The sequence below is a fragment of the Pholcus phalangioides genome, unplaced genomic scaffold, assembly GCF_987345545.1.
Source record: "Pholcus phalangioides strain wild (caught in Gottingen) unplaced genomic scaffold, Ppha-v1.0 ptg000007l_1, whole genome shotgun sequence".
Taxonomy (NCBI): Eukaryota; Metazoa; Arthropoda; class Arachnida; order Araneae; family Pholcidae; genus Pholcus; species Pholcus phalangioides.
Genome location: NW_028301600.1, coordinates 13609038 through 13631902, shown reverse-complemented (window position 1 = coordinate 13631902; position 22865 = coordinate 13609038). Strand labels below are relative to the sequence as shown.

The following is a 22865-nucleotide window of genomic DNA, read 5'->3' as shown; positions in this document are numbered from 1 at the left end:
CAATAAAGCTCTCCACTGAAGGGGAAAAAAGTTATAATTTATTCATACAAACATGCAGGGGACAGGGAAAAGAAAAAAACATGAATAGCAAAAAAACACAATTGGGATGAGGGGAGTAAATAAATGCAGATATCCACGATAATGACCCAAGAGATCTCAATGATCTGTCCAGGGTCAAGCCACAAAATAATTTTCAGCATTGGCAAGCACATCCTATATACAGGGTACATTGGTAACAGGGCATATGGCATTTCAACTGGTGAACTGTTGGTCCTAGAGGTATACTTTCAATTAGAAGTAGTATCCAAATAACGTGCCAAAATCATGTCATTTGTGTTGCAAGGGGTAGTATAGTTATTAAAATAAAAAAATTAAATTTTTATACCTTCCCTGAGAGTCAAAAAACCTAATTAGAAAGTAGTTGTCCTGTCCCTCCTGATGCCAACAAAAAAAAATTCCACGTTTCTAAGTGACAAGGGAATTCAAGGGGAAGTCTCTCTCTCAAATCACATGCAGTTACTTAAAATCTCAAAATTTGTTTGAGGGGTCGTACACATGAAAAAATAAAGAAATTAACTTTTTATACAGTCCTTGTGTACTCAAAAACCCAATAAGAAAGTTGTTGCCCTGTCTCTGAAGATAAAAAAAACCCCATGTTTTCTAAGTGTTCTAAGTGCAATATTCACTGAGATATTCAAATTTGAAAACAGAGGGAAAACAGCTTTAAATGCGTAAAAACCTGTTATACCCACATTTAATATGCTGTTCTTTCACAACTTTCCTTCATTTTTGAATTTGAATGTCTCAGTGAATATTGCACTTGAAAAATTGGATTTTTTGTTGGTCTCAGGAGAGACAGGGCAACAGCTTTCTAATTGGGGCTATAAAAACCACTATATCAGTGTTACCCAAAGTGGGAAATATTGTCCCCTGGGGATGATGGAATATGTCTTATAACTTCTACCCCACCTGAGGGGGATAGACAGTGCCGTCTTAATGCATGAGCCCACCCAGGAATAGCCCGGGGGCTCAAGAAAAGAGCAGCCTCACAAAAAGGAAAACCAGTCAAATTTTTGAGAATTTGTCTGGTAGGGCCTCAGAAAAATCACTTGGCCCAGGGGCCCATGGGGATAAGAGCTATATTATAATAAAATAATACATAATATAACATAAGATCCTATGGGTTTGCTTACATTGGGGGTAATGTGTTAGAAAAAATTTCTGAGAAGGGGGTACAAAATGTATAGGTAACTATGTGTGCACTATAAAATAATCCAAAAACTTATAAGAGGCCATTCAAGTATTACGTAAGCCGAATTTTGGCCATATTTGACCCCCCTCTCCCTTGTCAGTAAAATTAAGCAAGCTGTGCCAAAACCTCCTGGATGGTACTGGTCTCAACTGAAAAGGATTTGGCTATACCCCCTAGCAGGGCTGAACTTAAGGGAGTGCGAAAGGCACGGTCGCACCAGGCAGCAAAATTTCCAGGGCTGCAATTTGGCTGCTGAGAAACCCTTCCCTTTCTAAGCAGATGTTTTGGAAAGTTTTGATTAAAATTAAATTTTTTTCCCCCCATTAAACTATTATTGATTATGAAAAAAAGCTTTAAGTTTAAAGCCCTTATATAATTTTTAATGTGATTAGGTATGACAGTTTATTTTAAAGAAGAAAAAGTGTAAAAAAAAAAAACATGCTTAGGGCATCAAACAAAGAGGGACACCACAAAAGGAACTAATAATTTTTTTTCCTCTTGAAAAACTTCCTCTCTGGTTAGAGTTACCATCTGATCTGGAGGTACCAATAGTGTGCACAAGGTGAATTTTTACTTGTGCATAGTATTATAGCTTCATCTAGCTATGACCATGAATATACAATGTATAAATTGCTATAACTGAACTTCTAAAAAAAAAAAAAAAAACGATTATGACTATGATTTTTTTAAAATATAATTATTCCCCTAGTACAGTACAAACATTAGAGATATTTTGTTTCATGAATAGAGAGTTCATGCATAGAAACATTTAAGAGCACAAAGATCTGAAAATTTAGGGTGTGGGCTATGTTGATTGCAGCCCTGGTAGTTCATTTTCTGGTAAGACAATGTGTTTGCGTACTATTAAATAAATTATAACAGAGGTTTAGGCATAGGCAGAGATAGACATGAACAGCTGAGGGGACTGTGATGATGATAATACCAATTCATATATATGCACACATATACATTATATCAGTCGGTTCCGTCATTTGCCCCCCCCCCTGTATCTCCTTTTCAGCCTAACACAGGGCGTCAATTGCACCCTGTGTATTTAGGCTGATTGCAGCTATTGTTAATATTCTACAACCTATACATAGGCGTCATTTTGAATTTGGATACCCAAATATTGAGATTGCAATCTTGGATTTTATTTGTGGCAAGAAACTCTTGGTTTCAAACAAGTAATAACATTGAAGAGCTCATATACAGTGAATCCCACTCAGGCCCGTAGCCAGAAATTTCGTTCGGAGGGGGGGGGGACCACTTTCATTTTGGGGGGACCAAAGTGATAGAACAATAGATTTGGTCATCTTTTTCTATTTTTTCAGTCATTTCCTCACATTCCTGAGGGGAAGGGAAAACAGATTCCCAAGTCCCCCTCCCAGTAGACCCTTGATCTCACTTATAGCATTTTCCAAAAACTCTTCATGAAAAACGTTGTAGGCAGGAAAACACTTTAAATGGAAAATTTTAATAAGTGTTAGTAAAAGTTAAGATTATGAAAATAATAAGTCATACTAAGCAAGAACACTTTCCGAGTGGGAACATTAAGTGGAGAATACACTGTAGTAACTTTAAATTAATCTACATTTTCAAATACAGTTCTAACGTGTTTCAGAATGTCTTTCTTTATTTTTGTGACTCCCAGTATTTGATTTCTTTACTTCTATTATTTTACATTAATGAAACAAAAACAGCAATAAAAGATTTGAAAAATGATCGAAGTTATTGAATTGCAATATATATATTTGATAAAGATGATGAAACGCTTTAAAAGTATATCAGAACTTTATGTCTGTTCAATGGGATTTGAGCCACGAAGTGTAAGCAGGTGGTCCATGCTAATTATTATTAATCATTTATAAATTTTGTCAAATTAATTCAAATGTGCTTCCCTCTCAATATAGCGTTTGATTCCTAAAGCCCGGAAGTTCAGGCAAAACGCCTTAAATGCCTTTTTTGCCTATTTTCAAGCTTTTCTGTAAAAATGAATTTTTTGAAAAATTTTTCTGCCATAAATACCTATTTTAACATAGTTTTAAGTTTATTGGTACATTTCAGAGGCCATAATATGCAAAACTTGGAAATTTTGAGCACTGAAAAAAAAAAGATTTTTTTTAATTTCGAACTGTCAGTATTAATTTTCATCAGGAAGTTCCCTCCCCTCTTCCAGCTCAATTTAAACCTGAATTGGCAAGATGATGATCTGAAAAATATGGAACTTGGTGTTGGCATGAGTGAACTTTACTTTGACCAGATGGTGTTAGCATATGGCCCCCACATCCTGAAGCAGGACCCCAGGCTTTGATTCACAGGCTCCAAAGCAGTGAATTTATTGCATGAAAAAAAAAAAAGGTAAAAACTGTCCCAGGTCCCCAGACTGGACCCCTGTTAGTCCCAGCCTTGTGGAGGGCCATGGGTTTTAGATGTGGTGTTTCAGATGAATGCGGCTCATGTTAGAAAAGCAGAAGAATTAGAAATTTTTGTTTCTCCACATGCTTTACATTATATGTCTTGCTCGGGCAATGGACTGCATTGTATATGCATAGCTGACCGATGTCTGATCCAAGAAGTCATCAATTGTCATATCTCACCCAAAGCAGAGGAGGAGAAGACAGAAAACTCCTGGGATCCATTTTGATTGTGTTTTCACACCACAAATGCACTGCAAACACACACACAACCATGGCTATTTATTTTATATATATATTTTTTTTGGTATTCAATTAAATTGAACAGAGGTGCCTGCAGGGGGTGTACGACAGATGTGGCCGCACAGGGCTCCAGCTTGGAAGAGTCCCGCATATAAGGGAATATAAAAATTTCATTACAATAGAACAGTTTTAATTATTGTATATTGTTATAATATTTCATATACATAGTGATTATTCTAAATAATAGAATATATGAGAATTATTAGCAACTCAAAGGAGGCCTATAGATTATTTTCTCTTCAGGCTCCGCATCTGGTAATGATGGCCCTGGAATAAACCGGAGGGACCTCAAATGCTTGAAATCAATTTAACTTGGATAATAATGCAGTTATTATAAACTCTAATTGAAACAATAGACAGATTAAGTGAAACCAATTTTTCAGCTAGTTTTTGGACCCTTAATACCTTTTAGTTATATTTCCTTCCTTCCATAAATTATAAATGCCCTTTAGTTCCTATTTTAGGTATTCTTAGCGTCTTTTTTTCTGCCTAGTTTAACCATTTATAATGCCTAAACTTTCGGGCTCCATTGATTATGATTCCAACTAGCAATGTGTTTCTGAAATAATGAAAAAATAAGTTCTTCCTGAACAATTTTCTCGTTACTCGTTACTCAATTTTCTCGTTACTTAATGTTCTCGTAACTCAAAAAGTTTATTAGTTGGAGAGGGACGACATAAATTTTTTTGGGGGGGGGGGCAAAAACTTTTTTGCCCCAGGCTGAGAAATTCCTAAGAATGGCCATGCCCCCTAGAAGAGCACCCATTGGGAAGATGCACACAAGTCCTATTTTCTCCCAAGAAATCGAAATTAAATTTAAAAATTTTAATACAAACTTTTTTTTAATTGAAATATTGAAGATAGTTTTATTACTAGCTTAGTTAATTTCTGTAAATTCAAAAATTTTTTTGAAAGCTAATAACTCAAAATTTATCTGAAAGATTTTTCCTGTACCCAACAAAAGTATGTCTTACTTTAGCTTTTTGGTCCCATTTTTATTCTCCTGCTGATTGGAAGCACCCTATGAGAATAGACCTGGCAATGCTGGCTCACTGCACTGCATTAATGAAGTGAGCATCTCTGCATTGTTTGCCAATATACATTTAGACACGTGATTCACGCATGAAAATTCAATTTTACTCAAAATTTAATTCAAGAGTGAAAATAATTCAAATTTTAGGTAATTTTTTAAGAGTTATTTCTCTGCTTTTCATAAAAAATTCCCCTTAAAATTTTGGGAAGGAGTGAAATTATTCTTCAAAATTCTATCGGATAACACTGTCTATGTGTATGCATGAGCAAGTGATTTATTACATGTGACAAAACTCTTCACACATTAGAAATAGTTTTTCCCTATTTCTCTGGATAGTGCATGCACATTTTGGCCCCAAGATGAAAATGTGTACTCAGAAGAGTCATTACAGTGGTTTCAAAACCCCTTGATCTATAGAAAGATCTTCAATACATGGCCTGCAAGCTGTTTGATAACAGGGGCGTCGGAGACGGGGATGCTGTGGGTGCTCGAGCACCCACAGAATTGATGAGAAATAAAAATCTCATACATAGATTTTCATTTTTTTTGCAAATATCGAGCATAAAAAAATATTGAAAAGAAAAACTGTCTATTTCCCACTTATAATGCGCCTTGAATCTTGCTAGAGCTTCTGGTTTCAAAACACATTGATATATCCTTTGGGTACCGATAAAGAAGGGCCCACCGTTCTTTCTCACAAGACTCTCTCTCACTTGCGTCAAAGACTCCAGGTTTTTGCCAAAGGGATGGAGGGTATCCAGACACCATATGTTTTAGCGGGGGCATTGGAACCCGGAGGTGCTGTGGCTGCTTGAGTACCCACAGTTACATGGAAACCTTTTACTGATTGCTTTCTAAAAAACTAACAAAAAACATTTTTTTTTCACTCTGTATGTCTTGTTCTGTCGGCTTGTTTTATCTATACATGTGCCCAGTAGTTATTTACACTGTCAAGCACCTAGGAACAGGGCCACAACTAGGGGGGAGCAGGCAGGTCTCGTGCCCCGGGCGCTAGACCCGAGGAAGCGCAAATTTCATTCTGAAACCTCTCCAACATTACAAGGGAGCGTCAAAATGAGCGCTTGCTCCGGGTGACCAAGCATCTAGTTGCGGCCCTGCCTAGGAAGAGTATTTTTGTAGAGAAAGAAAGAGCACACATCCTCTTTTATTTTCTCGTTTGTGCCTGGGCAAGTGTCCCTCCTTCGTCTCAGGGTAAAAGCGTGTTTTACAATAAATGAAACTCTGCATTAATGGGGCGATCCAGACACATGTTTAAGTGGACCATTTGAATGCCCCAAGAGAATGCAGGATTTTTTTAGAAAAATTTGTCTCATTGTTTGTGACTGATACCGACAAATATATGGTGTAATTTGCTTATATGATCTTGACAGAGCAGCCATTTATGCCATTCATTTTCTTTAAACTGTTCATCTAGATAAAACTCTTCTGCGTGCTTGGACCTTCTTTTTGAAACAACTAGGTAAGCAATAATTCCATTTATACAGTACTAAATGGTTCTCCAAGATTTGCCAACCCTTTTTGTTCTAGCCATCGTTTCTTCACTGCCTTCTAGAACAGTTCAGAAAAAAAAAATTTAGAGCAAGCAACTGACACAGATTAATGTTGCAAACTCACAGCGACAGCCCTAGGAGCTGCGACGCACACTTTGAGAACCACCGATATCTAAAATTCTCTATGTAAAAAACGTCATTATATTAATAGATAGCGAAAGGTTCCATGCTGGGCAGGGGCAGCTTGGGTGCTAAATAAAAAAAAAAAAGAATTATAGCAGAAAAACTTGGAAAAAATGTTTTGTCTGTCAGAGGCACCAACATGAAGCAAACATTGAGGGGATTGAAAGTAGTCAATCGTACCGTATATATGGGACTCGAGCCTGTACTCTGTGGGTGGGGCAGGCAAACGTTGCATTGCATTTTATATTCATTAATTATCGGGGGTGCCCCCCCCCAGAATTTATTGGGGGAATGGGACTGAATAGTCTCAGCTACATTATTTTGCCGCCCCCACAACTTTGAAATTCGATAATTTTCTAACTGTGTTCTTTGTCTCCACAGAAAACTGCCGCTTCCTAAATTTTTCCGCCCGGGGCAGTTGTTCCCATGCCTTCCTATAGTTCCATAGTTCTCTCTCATACATAGGCAGGGCCTATCAGTAAAATTCAAACTATAAATGATTCGCCGGAAAAAAAAATGTTTGTGCATTTTGTCTAGCTGAGAAATAATACAGCGTCGGGTTCTCAGGGTCATTTAACAGCTTATAAACCAGAGGAACGCCGAAACTATGTGCCACACTGTTGACAATGTTGTCATCCTTGATGCTGGGACAACACATCTTGGTCTACCCCACTCCAGGCTAGCTTCTTTCACTGAATCCCAGGCCTGGATCTTTCGCACCTCCTACCTCCTCCAAATGTAAATACTGTGTTTAGTGCAAAATTAAAACCTAAATTTCCTATTCCTTGGAACAAGTGTCATGTCATAAACTCTAACACATTACTCTCTCTCTACTGTGGCCTTATACATTGGGAGAAAATTTATCATGCAAGCCTTATTTATCATATTTAGCCTTTTCGCTTGTATCATGCAAAAAAATATGTGTTGGAAAATGCTTGATAGATGCTCAGAATTGATTCATAATAACATGCAATTTACTTGATTACAAGGGCTTGGGGGGGGGGGGTAACGAAATTTCTGGCCACGGCCCTGTCTGAAGAAGTGTGCCGTGCGATCGGTCAGGGAGGGGCAGGGTGCCGTTATATGAACAGTATTTCTGAGGTAGAATTCAGTGGCGGCTGCAGTAAAACATTAACTTTTTTTGCGTGTTTTCAGTTTTTTTTTTTGTCAGGTTTTATGTCATCCACACTCGAATACGTTAAATTATCATTCAGACGTTTCAGGGCATTAAACTGATGACTCTAGGAAAGAAGGAGGGGATTCTTTCGTGCCTTTATGACGAGCTGCTTCTAATAGAAGTATATTCAATGCAATAAAGGACTAATTATCAATTCACATATCACAGAATTTTAGGAATGTCGCTGGTGTGCATAGGGATATTTGACGTTCCTAAAATTCATGAAAAAAAGATCAGGCCAGGAAGCAATGCGTAAACAGAAGGATAAGTGATAAAATTTTGACGTAAGCGAAAATCTGCGATAACGAGATGTAGCCTATGCACAGCAGTTTTCTTCAATACCGACTCCTAAGATTTTTCTTCTAGTACAACTAAAAAGGAGATATATATGTTACGGTAAAAGCCCGAAGAGTGGTAAAACCTAGGTTTTACCAAGTCGAGTTGTTAAAAGTCCGAAATACTCTTGAAAACATATTCATTTCGGGCTTTTACCAAGCCCTTTGGTAAAAGCTGACATTTAGTGACTTTCATGAAAATTACTAAAAAATTGCGAATTTTCTTAAATTTGAAAGCTTTCAATATCAATCACAACGATCCTGATGCTAATTAAGATCATAATTAATTAACTAATTAGTCATTCTAATTAGTGAAAATTACTGAAAAATGCGAATTTTATCATTTTTTCAAATTTGAAAGCTTTTTATTTATCAATCACAATGATCCCGGTGCTAATTAAGATCATAATTAATTAACTAATTAGTGATTCAGATTCATGAAAATTACTAAAAAATTGTGAATTTCATAATTTTTTCAAATTTCAAAGCTTTTCATTTATCAATCACAATGATCCCGATGCTAATTAAGATCAAAATTAATTAACTAATTAGTCATTCTAATTAGTGAAAATTACTAAAAAATTTCGAATTTTTTAATTTTCTCAAATTTGAAAGCTTTTTATTTATCAATCGCAATGATTCCGATGCTAATTAAGATCATAATTAATTAACTAATTAGTGATTTAAATTCATGAAAATTACTAGAAAATTGCGAATTTTCTCATTTTTATAAATTTGAAAGCTTTATTTATCAATCACACCGATCCTGATGCTAATTAAGATAATTAATTAACTAATTAGTCATTCTAATTAGTGAAAATTACTAAAAAAATGTGAATTTTATCATTTTTTCAAATTTGAAAGCTTTTTATTTATCAATCACAATGATCCCGGTGCTAATTAAGATCATAATTAATTAACTAATTAGTGATTCAAATTCATGAAAATTACTAGAAAATTGCAAATTTTATAATTTTCTCAAATTTGAAAGCTTTTCATTTATTTCACAATGATCCTGTGCTAATTAAGATCATAATTAACTAATTAGTCATTCTAATTAGTGAAAATTACTAAAAAATTGCGAATTTTTTAATTTTCTCAAATTTGAAAGCTTTTTATTTATCAATCACAATGATCCCGATGCTAATTAAGATAACTAGTTAATTAACTAATTATTCATTCAAACTCGTGAAAATTACTAAGAATGCGAATTTTCTAATTTTTATAAAATTGAAAGCTTGCCATTTATTAATAGCAATGATCCCAATCCTAATTAATTAACTAATTAGTCATGCAAATTCAAGAAAATTACTAAGAATGCGAAGTTTTTAATTTTCATAAATTTGAAAGCTTGTCATTTATCAATCACAACGATCCTAATGCTAATTAAGATAATAATTAATTAACTAATTAGTCATTCAAAATAGTGAAATTTAGTAAAACTGCGAATTTTCCAATTTTAATATAGTACTTAAAAATTTGTGATTCATTAATCACAATGATCTGGATGATGAAAATCATAATTAATTAAGTAGTTATTTACTAAGAATCATGAAATTATTGAAAAACATCAGCGAGCGCACGTATGAAAAATTTGGTGAAGCATTCGGACTCACTTTATAGCGAGCATAGATATTACGAATTTTCATCTACTAAGAGGTTTTTTCATATGCTCCGTGAATTCCCTATTAGTCTTCCGGATAATTTCTCTCACAAGTCCTTGAAATGAGGAGAGAATGAAACAAAATGCTGGACGTCACACATTTATTTCACAGAACAGGTAGAAACGCTAAAACCAGGAATGTCTTATAAATGACAGAGAGCGATCTTGTCTTCTCAATCTCAACAACTGTGTTAGTTTTTTATAGACAAATGAAATTTCCGAGAAATTTCTGCTGTATTTCAGGTTTGGTGGAGCTACCGTCTGGTCGAAGAAGTTTCCCAAAATGTCCCAGACCAATCGCGCTGTCTCCTCTTCCCCCTTCCTTATGGCCCCGATAACTTTGAGGCCTTCAACAAATTGTGCTAAACATAATTTTCGACTTAGTTATCTGTGTTATTTTGCATCAACGAAAAACGATTTCAGCGAAGTACGCCAATATTTTATACATTTTCAAGCGTTTTTTAAACAGGAATTGTCTATAAATGTCTTTGTATTCTTACCTGAACCTTCTTATCCGACAATTTACTTTGTACAACGCTTAGGTGCAGTTGATAATGGCCATTTTCTTCTTTTTTTGTACTAGGAAACGTTACATCAGGTTGTTTTTTTGGTATTTACTTCAAATACTACTTCAAAATTTGGTATTTACTTAAAATACTTCTTTGGTTAACCGTTTTTATTGTTTCCGTTGAGTCCTGTCTGTTTTTTTTTATCTTGCTTAACGCATCATTTTCTAGGTCGGTATGAATATAACGAAGCTAATGTACAACGAATACATTTGATCAATTTCCCGACTTCATTACAAACGGGTCGACTGTACTGAGAAAAAAAAACGATTGACAAATATTGTAAACAAATAAAATTGATTTAACCTATATTTGTTTTAAGAACGCTAAGATTGTTAAGAAGTGCGTATCATGCATTTAAAATAAAAAATTCTCATTTTGCTAGAACGCATTTGTTTCAAAACGGTACTGTTCCAACAAACTTCGCGTATTATGAATGTTTTCGCTGTTTTCTGCTTCATTATGAATGGGTGGACTGTAATTAATTGGTGATGATGACGTAAATTATAACAAATGTTCTCATTTCGGGCTTACTTACAGGTATTGCCGTCTTAATACATGGGACCAGCAGTGCACTGCCTGGGGCGGCTTCAAGTGCAAAACAGGGGTCTCATAAAATTGGTATATGGTAAAAAAATTAGCGAGTTTAAGCATATGAATTGATAGACAAGTATTTCTATTCAGTTATGGAGCCTCAGAAAAATCACTTTATCCTGAGGCCCACAATGCTTTTAAGACGGCCTTGCTTGTAACTTTACAGTACAGAAAACGGGTCGTCTTAGGAGCATCATGAAGCCCCCTACCTGGCAAATTCTTGAAAATTTCAACCAAGTCTCATTTTTGTGAGGCCCCTTTCCTCTTGAGGCCCCTGAGTCGTTGCCGGGTGGGCAAATGAATTAAGACGGCACTGTCAGAAAACAATAGAGAAAAGCACCAAGAGGTAACAGGAAAAACTGATACAAGAAAAAGAAGGAGAAAATATTAGATTTTATAGCTAAACATTATATGGTACACCGGCGTAAAAACATTTTCGGATCATATAATAGGTGTAGAAGACTATCACTTTTAAGATAAATGATTTAATTTCCCTGACTGAGAAACTGTCTGAAAAACTTACTGAGAAACTGTCTCTGCCACAGAATCGCATTCATCGAAATATTTACTCATTTATTGCAGCAAGGTTGGCTGTTGTGGCACTTGCTGTTGCACAGTAAATTGGCCGATCTACATAAGCACGTTTTCGAGGTGCACTTTTTTACACAGTTGCATTTTTTAAAACCTTGTCCACCAACTAAAGAAAGTTTTTTCACTACTTCACGAACACTTACTCTCTCATCTCCAACTTCTTCAATGCTTAGAAAATTTTCTCGGCATAATGTGAATTGATTCCTGGTATATAACGCTTTCAGCTTTCCCTTCTTGGTGCCCAGCTCATAAAATTCTCCATCTATAACGGCTGTAATTACAGCTATTATAGATTTCAGATCCACCTTCGCTCTATCAATGTCTGGCACCTTCAATGTCACATTTTGTCCGAGTGTTGGTTTTTGGAGCATTTTGGAGGACGTTTCTTTCATTTTTTTCGCTTGTTTCGCAAGCCCGTCTCTTGCGATCTCCCGGAACCTTTTTACTTTTTCAGCTCGGTCAACAGCTGGAATTGCTGTGTTAGGGGTTTCTTCTTTTTCAGTTTTGTCACTCGGAGATGCGCTCACTTCCGTGGTTACAGTTTCTGTTTCATTACATGCTGGTTCATTTCCGTCTTCAACATTTTCTTCGTCACTCTTTTGTTCACAATCTACAATGATTTTTTCTAAATCTTCTTCGGTTGTCAGATTGCTTGTGAACTTTTGTGGGATAGCACAGCTTGCGATTCCCAGTTTCATAGAAACTCCAAACATGGCTTCATAAGGAGAACATTTGATGCCGTCATGATAGGCTCTATTTTTCATCGCTTGAATGAATCTCAAACCGTCCGACCACTTTGTTGAGTCGTTCCTCTCCATCCATGTAGCCAACATGTTCTCAACATCTTGGTTGGCACGCTCAACAGAACCTTGTGACTCACTGTGTCGCGGTTTACCGTGCACTATTTTCAGATCCTTCCACATTGCACACAAACTATTTATTATCTGGTTACAAAATTCCCTTCCGTTGTCGGAGTGAAGAATGTTTGGTGCACCAAAAGTTGTGAAAATATCCAACAGATGATGAGCAACTTCCTCAGCTTTTTTGTTTTTTAAGGGTCGGAGAAGAATGAACTTCGTTAAATGGTCTTGATAAACAAAAATGAATTTCATTTCACTGTCTGGATTCGACTGCATGTCAATCAAATCAATTTGGCATCTTGAGTTCATTTCATCATGTAGAATGGGCTTAACAACAAGACCTTTTCTCAAACGTTTTTGTTTTTTTTGACATGGTTCACAAATTCGTAAATATGTTACAATTGACTCTACAGTCACGTTCTTGTACTTACGGTTCAGGTCTTTGATCATTCTGGTTCTGCCGCCGTGGCCAACTGCGATATGAGCTTCATCTATAACTTTGAACAGTTCATCGAAAGTCACGTAGTAGATGATTTCTTTATTTTCTGCGGACAGAGGCACTATAAGCTTATCTTCTCCTCCTATGCTAAGAACATCATAACGTTTCAAACGTCTGTAGTGGACAGTTTGTTTAACTTTTGCTCTTTTAGCTTCTTTCACTTCATGCAACACTGAATTATATTTCTCATTGGTCAAATAAAAGTTGTTAACATCCTTATTTTCAACTGACTGATTTAGAAGATCGTAAAACTTTTTTTGCATAGTATCCATTTTCCTCAGAGATTCAGAGTACTCGAAGAAATTAAGACGGCGGGACGCACATTCCCGCCACCACATCTGCACATGCGCGTTTCTGCTTCATGATGGGGCAGCGCCATCTCGTGATGGACGCTGTCTCCAATATTTTTTTAACTAGATCATTGTTTCCCAACTTGAGCGCTAACGCCCACCGGTGGGCGCTGAGAAGTCTGTGGGGGGGGGGGGCATTTTGTGTTCATTTGGTGTTCAAGTCATATTAGCCCGGTTTACATGTGCAATGTTGCGATAGCATTAGCAGTTCTGGCGTCGATTTGACTTTTTTCCACTCGTAGGGAGAAAAGTAAAGAAAGGAGGAAGAAATACTATATTTACATCAACACCTTCTATAGCTAGTGTTGATTTACATCCTCTTGGGGAGTTTCACTGCGCATACCCTTTTCCCATAATCCTTTGCGATTTTTCGCAAACAGAGTTGCTAGTTTTCCCGGCAAATTATGTTTGTTTGGAAAAGGTTCAGCGAAAAACTTGGCTGTGGTGGGTGCAGGATTTCTCTCTTATTTTTTCATTTCCCATACAAACGATGCTATTGAGTTGGCGTTTAGGACAAGGTGCTGCACTTCTGAGCACTGCAGAAAATTCAAGGCCATGTAGATCTGCACGCATTTCCTTGGCGCGTGCAACAGTGAACTGGACCAAGTGCATCTATGCATGTTGTATTAGAGGTTGGTATTATAAACACCAATGAAATCAATAAATTAATTTAAAAACTTGTCCTTCTTTTCAATATATTATGTACAATATAGTTTACTGGGGGGAGGGAGAGGGCGCTAATTCCAAAAAGGTTGGGAACCTATGATTTAGATCAATGATTCTTAACGTCCCCTGTGGGCGATAGAATGTTCTGGCGGGGGGGGGGGGGGTTGAAGCCACGGGTATAACATAGAATCCTATGGGTTAGATTGCGCTGGGGGGGGGGGGGCATAGAGGAAAAAATTTCTGAAGAAGGGGGTGATGGGACAAAGGTTGGGAAACTATGATCTAGATCCATGTTTCCCACTGCCCCACAGGAGGTCACTGTGATGAGAATTTTATTTTTAATGAGAACAATGTCATGGGTTGCGAATAGAGAAGTTTTCTGCATGTCAAATACAAATACAAGAACACAACAGGTAGAATGCACAACGAAAAAAAAAAAGATTTTTTTCTTCAGCACTTCATTGGGCATTTTGCCTGTTGTGGTTTTGTATTTGTATTGAAGCAGATGGCTGAAAAAAAAACAACCCATAAAAATGTTTTTCATTCTGACGGTTCTTACAATTAAATGAAATTTTTTACATGTTTAATGCATTGCAGTTTTCTATATTATGTGTTTTGAAACTTCATGTGCTGTTTTTCTGTTATCAGCTCGAGCAATTAATTTTTGTTTTTTTTTTGCTTCTCACTTATACTTTATTACGTCTAACCATATGTCTAATGTATGGGGGACGCTCTGGACAGCAAAAAAAAAAAAAAATTAGCATCGGATCGTTGTGATTAATAAATGAAAAGCTTTGAAATTTGAAAAAATTATAAAATTCGCAATTTTTAGTAATTTCCACGAATTTGAATCATTAATTAGTTAATTAATTATGATCTTAATTAGCATAAGGGTCGTTGTGATTGATAAAGCTTTCAAATTTATGAAAATTAGAAAATTCGCAATTTTTTAGTAATTTTCACTAATTATAATGACTAATTAGTTAATTAATTTTGATCTTAATTAGCACAGGATCATTGTGAAATAAATGAAAAGCTTTCAAATTTGAGAAAATTATAAAATTCACAATTTTCTAGTAATTTTCATGAATTTGAATCACTAATTAGTTAATTAATTATGATCTTAATTAGCACCGGGATCATTGTGATTGATAAATAAAAAGCTTTCAAATTTGAAAAAATGATAAAATTCACATTTTTCAGTAATTTTCACTAATTAGAATGACTAATTAGTTAATTAATTATGATCTTAATTAGCATCAGGATCGTTGTGATTGATAAATAAAGCTTTCAAATTTATAAAAATTAGAAAATTCGCAATTTTTAGTAATTTCCACGAATTTGAATCATTAATTAGTTAATTAATTATGATCTTAATTAGCATAAGGGTCGTTGTGATTGATAAAGCTTTCAAATTTATGAAAATTAGAAAATTCACAATTTTTTAGTAATTTTCACTAATTAGAATGACTAATTAGTTAATTAATTTTGATCTTAATTAGCATCGGGATCATTGTGATTGATAAATGAAAGCTTTCAAATTTAAGAACATTCGCAATTTTTTAGTAATTTTCATGAAAGTCACTAAATGTCAGCTTTTACCAAAGGGCTTGGTAAAAGCCCGAAATGAATACGTTTTCAAGAGTATTTCGGGCTTTTACCAACTCGACTTGGTAAAACCTAGGATTTACCGGTAAAACCGGGAAGTTTCCTGAAGGTTTTAAATGTAAACATTCCTCCCCGTTGGGGGCCGACCGAGTCTAATTATTTTTCCAGATCTTTCATGCAATAAATATATTTGAAAGATGCCCTTAAAAATTCTAGCCCACATCCTGAAGCCGGGGCCCACAGGCTGAGATTTTTGATGAGTCAAGGGGTTTTTACATGATCAGCTCTAAAACAAATTTACAGTGTGAAAAAGACAAAAATACATAGGAGCTCACCCAGGGACATGAGTTTGTGAACGTTCTTTGCAGGGGCGTAGACAGAAATTTCGTTCGGGAAGGGGGGGGGGAACCACCCGATTCGTTCTTGTCAGAAACTTTCTTGGCACTGGGGAACAACAGAAACGGCAACATGACCACAAAAAACGTTTGCTACCGTAGAGAATCCCACACTGAGGGGCTAGCGCACCAGCCTCTCGGTGAGTATAAAAAAAATCTGCCGTCCGGAATCGGCAATGAATTGTAGGTCCTGTGATCTATCCCTCATGCGCAGAAAATGAATGTGGTGCAACAAAAATGATCAATTATACATTTCATCTAGCTGGAAAAACATTTGCGAATTTTCAGACACTTAACGAATGTTTTGCATAGATGAAAACTTTGTCTTTTGGCTCACCTAACCCTGCCCATAATATACAGCCGTGCATAGGCGTACGCAGAATTTTCTCGAGGGAGGGTTCAAGTTTTTTCCTGCAAAATTAAACTATAATATTGGCTTAGTGGGGGTCCCCTTTGCGTACGCCAATGCAGCCGTGGTTCTCAACCTTTTGTCTCACAGAGCTCTTTTTAGTATATCATTACTTTTATGTTTCATTCTCGCTGAAACATTCGTCCGAGTGGAAGAGGATAGAAGACGAAGTGAACTCTTTGACTTATTGCATTTAATACACATACACATGATATAGGATGAAGCACGAATAGAAATAGATGTTAACGTTGGCTACATGATTGCGAATGCTCGAGAGAGCGTGAGACACAGAAGCAGAACAGACAGCAATCTTAAATCACTTGAACATTATAAACAAAGCACAGAATAAGGTCTATTAGACGCTGCCATCTATATTAACGAAATAGATCACAGCAATTACCATGGTGAGCCTCACACACAAGCCTCCTTTTATTAATTTATCAGATTCACAGATTTATTTTAGCCTGGAGCAACCGCGTAGCCTCTGGGAAGTGCACACGGAGCCCTAGCCCCAGAGGGCTCCACGGAGCACTGGTTGAGAACCACTGTTATACAGTATTTCTATATAAATATAACAGAAATTAAAAAAAAATTCAATATATATATTTTTTAAATATGGGGGAACCCCCCCCCCCCCATGCACCTATGTGAGCACCCACAGGTTGGAAATACTTCCGACGCCCCTGTTTGATAACATATGTTTAGTTTAGCATCGTGGCCCACAGGCTTAAAATGCATTAACCCTTCAAGCGGCATCTTAAAAGAGTCTTATTTTAATATTGACACGCCCAGATATTTTATAAAGTTGTTTTCTCAATCGAACAAATTTTCCTTATACCTCTTACTTTGCACCTGCTGAAAATCAGAAGAAAGTCTGCTTTATTAAAAAAGATATGGCATTTTGAAGGGAGTTTATTGATTTCTGCTGCGCCACCAAAAGTGTTAATATGTGAAATGTGGCTCCTGCTGTGTCTAATGTTAAAGATGCATTAACTAAAGAATATAAAAAAAAACTTGATCTGATTCAAGTATTGATGGTAAACTTTTTAAATAACATATTAATGCTTTGATAAAGAGATTTTCAATTTGGTTCCATTAAACGTCTGAGCATGAATGAGCTCAAATAACAGGAAATTGTTGATAATTTCATGTTTTTGGTTCTATGAGGTATTCAATTTTCTTAGAAATGAATGAAGATATATGTCCCCAATACACTGATGGTATATTAAATTTTTTTCAAGTCTGATTTGAATAAAACTATTTCACATTTTCACACCAAATTGCTTATGCAATCATCATTCAGCTCCCCCCTGCATTGTTATCAAAAGCAAGCACAGGTGGAAATCTTGCATTGATGCTTATTTGATACTTGAACAATCCTAAATCAAAAATCCAACTCACCAAAGTTACTCTTTTTGGTATATTTGGAGTTGCTGGTCCACTGTCTGACTATGATATTGAAAAAAGAAAATGGTGAGAAAATGTTTGAACAGCATTAAAGAAACAAACAAAAATCTAAGAAACACTAATTTGAAAAATGAGAAAAAAATTAACCTTTTCACTAGGATTAGCATCTTGCAAAGTTAATGCCTTCCTAAAAATTGCTTCAAAGGCTGCTCTCAGTCTTGAATCTGCAACAAAATGATTGTTTTCAGGCAACACATTTTTTTGTCAACAAAGTTATTATTTAACACAATTTTTGTTCCTAGAAACTCAAAAAATATATGCCAGTATTAACCCTTTCTGGGGAGGGTTAGAAGGGTCCAATTGGAATGACTGTTTTTGGCTTTTACACCTCATTCTTCATGAGAAATGATACCAATCAGAATTGCATACTGCAGTTTCATTCTTTGGTGATAAATTGCAGTGGTTTACCGCTCCATTGCAATTAGTCGTATGAGCTTAACTTCATTCATTTTGTTGGCATGCATATTGTCATTCTGATTACTGACTGCGTGTGAAACATTTGAAAGTATTTATTGCATTTAGTATGGTATTTATTGAGTATTTGAATGATACCAATATCAATTTTTATTTCTCATATGATCAAGGAACAATACACGTAAATTAAAGGAGTGTCTGGAAAAGAAAGAGGGAAGGGGGAGAGGGGGGTGGAGGGGGAGAGAGAAAAGAACATATCATTACCTTGTAATGAAAACCACATATATCAATTTGTTTCCAAAATGACTTCTGGACAGTTTTAGATTGAGAACATCATATCTCGCCCATTACAGCTTTTGAAGAAAAAAAAGAAAAAGGAATGAACCCTTTTTGTGTGTTATTCAATGGGGGACATCCTATCCCTTTTTTTCCTCTCTCTGTAAAGTTTGGAATCCCATCAAGAACATTTCATGTAAAAAATGAAGACAGGTCTCGATATTCTTTACCCAAAAAAAGTTGTGATATCTGATGTAAGCCAAGTCATATGCTGTTATTAACTGTAGACACTTTGATTCACAAACCACTCCAAGGCGCTACACCTTTAGTTGAAGGACATTTTGGGACTTGGCAGTTATGCAGCTCATATTACACCCTACCATGTTATGTAAAATTAAGTCAACACTGTAAATGCACATATTCTTACATAAACAGTATTTGATGGAATTTTATTAATGGCGTAAATAAAACTTGACCACCACTGACCTATTCTTATGCTATGTAATTGCACACCAATTTTGAGCAATTTCAACAATAACAATTTTGCAATCATTTGGCATTGTTTTGGTGACAAATCGTAATATCCGGAATTATCCTGTATTCCTAATCCTTACAATAGTTTCAGGATTTTTTAATTTTTTCTTATTTTGTATCCCAAACACTACCTTCATACCAAATTTTATGATTCTAGGGCTGCTAGAAGTGCCCGAGATTTTTTATGATCGGTGAGTGACTCAGACAGTGTCAAAATAACGAAACTGAGTTCAAATTTTTAATGAACTACAGATGATGGAAATGTGAAATTCAGAAATTTAATTAAATTTGTAGAAAGCTCTGGATATGCCAAGTTTCCGATGACTGAACATTTCCAGTACAGAGATATGAGGATTCAAAAGTACCTTGAATTGCTTCCAGAAAAAAATGCTATGACCAAGCTTGTTTTGCCCTCCCCCAATTGTTGATATACTAGGTTTTCATTATAAAATGATAATTGATTTCTGCAGAAATTACAACTTCGAAATGAGATGCCTCAAGTTTTTGGCATTTTCTGTAAAATTTCAAAATTGTAACATGTTAAGACGACACCAACAAAAAAGGCAAATACATGAAAATACAAAAATCCAGTGGCGTCAGAGCTGGGGGTACTATTTGTGACATGGGTCTCGGCATCCTCGGAAAAGATTCAGAAAAAAAATGTATGTAAAGGCTCAACCCACAGATATATTCTGACCAATGCCCTTGCATATGAATGACCAAAAGAGAAGTAACATGGGGACAGTGGTTTCGAGGCCGGGTATGCTGGAACACCCATGGTAATTTATAGCATGGACCTGAGCACCCTGAATTGATTGAGAAGTTAAAATTTCTTATATAAAGATCAAGAAGAGCACCCACAAGTTCCAAACACTTCTGATGCCCCTGCAAAAATCCTAATGCACTTCAACACTAATGGGTGTCATCTTCTGAGGAAAAATATTTAACCCCTAGTCACATGCTGACCGAGTTTCCCACTTGGGTTGAATACCAAATCTTAACGCTTGGTTGCTCAGTGGAAAAAGTATGTTTGTTCACGTCAGACGTCATGGTCGGAATGAAGGTGTGAGCCTGCGTTAGATACTAATGCGGCATCCTGATTGGACGCTTGTGGAATAGTGCTACCTGATTGGTTGATTCGAATTTTCTTAGAATTCCCGCTCTAAATGAGTTTAAGCCATGATGTTGCGATCGGGGGTGTAGATTTATTATCATTTACTATTATATTTTTGAAGGCCCGACTATAGACGTGCCTTTGTAGAAACCTAAATCAACTGTGGACTTGACTTTGTGAAAAACTCTCGCTTCTTGAAATTTAAATCTATGGTCCTCTCGCCTACAGTGAGTGGCGATGGTCGATTTTTCACATTCCTGATTCTTAACACAGGAAGCGTGTTCATTTAATTTTGTTTTTATGGGTCTCCTTGTCTGCACTATATAACCAAGAGGGCAATCCCCACATGGAATGTAATAAATGCCCCATTGTTTATTCTGTGGTATAGCATCTTTAGGGGGCATGAAACCAAAGTTTTTAGTGGGCACATCTATGGTTGCTAGATTAAACTTTTTGAGAATCGGTTTGATCTTCAGTGAGAGTATTGGATCGTAGGGTATGACTACACTTTATTTCAGTGGCCTCTCTGTAATATTTTCTAAAGTGGTTCCTCGTGCTGGTTTCAAGAATTTTCTACTTATTTCGTCAACGATCTTAGTGTTACCCTGTGACGATCTCCAATTCGAGATCACACAATGATCCTAGATTGAACGTCTCCCGGGGAGTGATGTCATCTTCCTCATGTAGACGTACATTTTTCGGCTACGTCACCGCACTAATGCGGAGAGAATTTCTTCCTGGTATGCAAATAAGCCTAGGTGGCACTTGGAGCACTTTAACTTGTATAAGAAGGCGTAGCTCCTTCTTACTTGCTGCTTTTTGTGATTTGTTAGAGCGTGAGCACTGTTGGTGTGCTAGGAGTTCTCCATCTTTGGAAGCGATCTGCCAACTCATTGCTGAGGTCTCTGAAAAATAATGAATTGAACTTCCACCCTTTCACTGAGGGTCACCTCCACCAGAAGTTGCCTATGCCAAGTTGTCAGAAAAATTCCTCTCAATCTGCTAAGCAGGAATAACTATAACTTATCGTTCCTGAACGCTCTTGCTTCGTCATCATCAGATGGGCTAAATCCAACACCGGGAGCCTACGCATCCATCGCCACCGACTGGAACCTACGGACTCGTCGCCGTCGGTCGTTCATTGCCACCGACCGGTACCCACGGACTCATCATCGATCGCTCATCTACGTCAACCGGGATCCTACGGACTCGTCGCCGATCGTTCGTCTCTGCTGACCGGATTCTACGATCGTTTATTGCCGCCTATCGGGCTCTACAACCTTGTCGTCATCGCTGGACTCATCGCCGTTGACTGCTCGTCGCTGCTAATCAGACTCTATGGTTTCTTCGTTATCAACCGGACCCCATGGACTCGTTACTACCTGTCAAGAGGACTGAATGTTTGTGGACTTATCTCGACCCCTTCAAATTCCCCGACTCGTGAAGGTGATTGACTTTTCAGTTCAGTATTCTTTGTTAGAAAACCTAATAAATTATTTGTTCATTGTCAACGTGTCTTTGCCTGGTCACTTGCAGCGATGCATACAAAAACCGTTAATGCAATGAAAATGTTGCAACCCCCAGTCTTTTGCAATTGCTCTGATGGTTTCAAGTTCATGGTCTAATGTGTTCCGATCTGAACAGATGTTAAATGCTCTTGCTACATAAGTACGAAACGCCAAAAGTTTCTGTTGCATGGGATGACATGATTCGAAAAACCTAAATTGAACCCAATTAACTTCATTGCCCTATAGAAAAGTCAGTTTCACACAGTAAGATTCTATCCGAACAAAAAGACACCCTGAGACATCTTGTATCCAACATTTGGTGGATAATAAGTGAAAGAACAAAAAGGTCTCAGTACGCTATTCAACAGACGAAAGTCGAAGCATCAAACAACTACAAAAAATGACAAAAATATCGTAATTTCTAGAGCAGATAAATTGTGGATAAATTGGGATAAATTGTGATAATGCCCAAAGAGAGTATTGCTCTCTTTGGGCATCAGATATTTTGAATGGTCCTTATAAAGAATTAAAGAAAGATCCATCCAATTCCCACTTTAAAAAATTGAAAGAAGTGGTAAAACTGAGTGTCCCTCCTCCTGAGCATGCAAAGAAGAGCATAATTCCATCAAACGCCATTTCGTCAAGTATCAATGGCCTACCCAAAGTGCACAAACCAACGCTATCTCTCAGCCCTGTAGTCTTTAACATTAGTACAGCTTCATGCAACCTCGTTAAATTCCCCATTCTGATTCTCTCTTTCCACTCACTTAGTCAAGTAATAATACAGTTAGAAATTTATCTAGCTTCGCTCAAATAATACGTACAGTTGAATCCAAACAGCTGAGATATATTACAGATATATTACTCTAAATATTACAGAGAGGCCACTGAAATAAAGTGTAGTCATACGCTACGATCCAATACTCTCACTGAAGATCAAACCGATTCTCAAAAAGTTTAATCTAACAACCATAGATGTACCCATGGCCCCCACATCCTGTAGCGGGGCCTCTAGGCTGGGATATTTTGCGGGCCCCTCGGTCAGACTTTTAACGGGCCCCTTCTGTAGTTAATTTATAGCGTGAAAAAGTAAAAAAGATGATAATCGTCCCGGGCCCCAGGGCTAGAGCCCTGTCAGCCCCC

At 36.7% G+C, this 22865-nt stretch overlaps 1 protein-coding gene across 2 annotated transcripts in view; it reads right to left on the bottom strand.

The window, feature by feature from the left end:
• LOC149084943 (chloride channel protein 2-like) overlaps positions 1-22865 on the bottom strand; it is a 424727-nt gene that overhangs the window by 51570 nt on the left and 350292 nt on the right. For both annotated transcript variants that reach the window (XM_089232681.1, XM_089232680.1), the window contains 2 exons: positions 17964-18040; positions 17811-17858 (listed from right to left, as the gene is read on the bottom strand). In XM_089232681.1, the coding sequence (XP_089088807.1) occupies positions 17811-17858; positions 17964-18040 (125 nt within the window). The remainder of the gene's footprint in view (positions 1-17810; positions 17859-17963; positions 18041-22865) is intronic.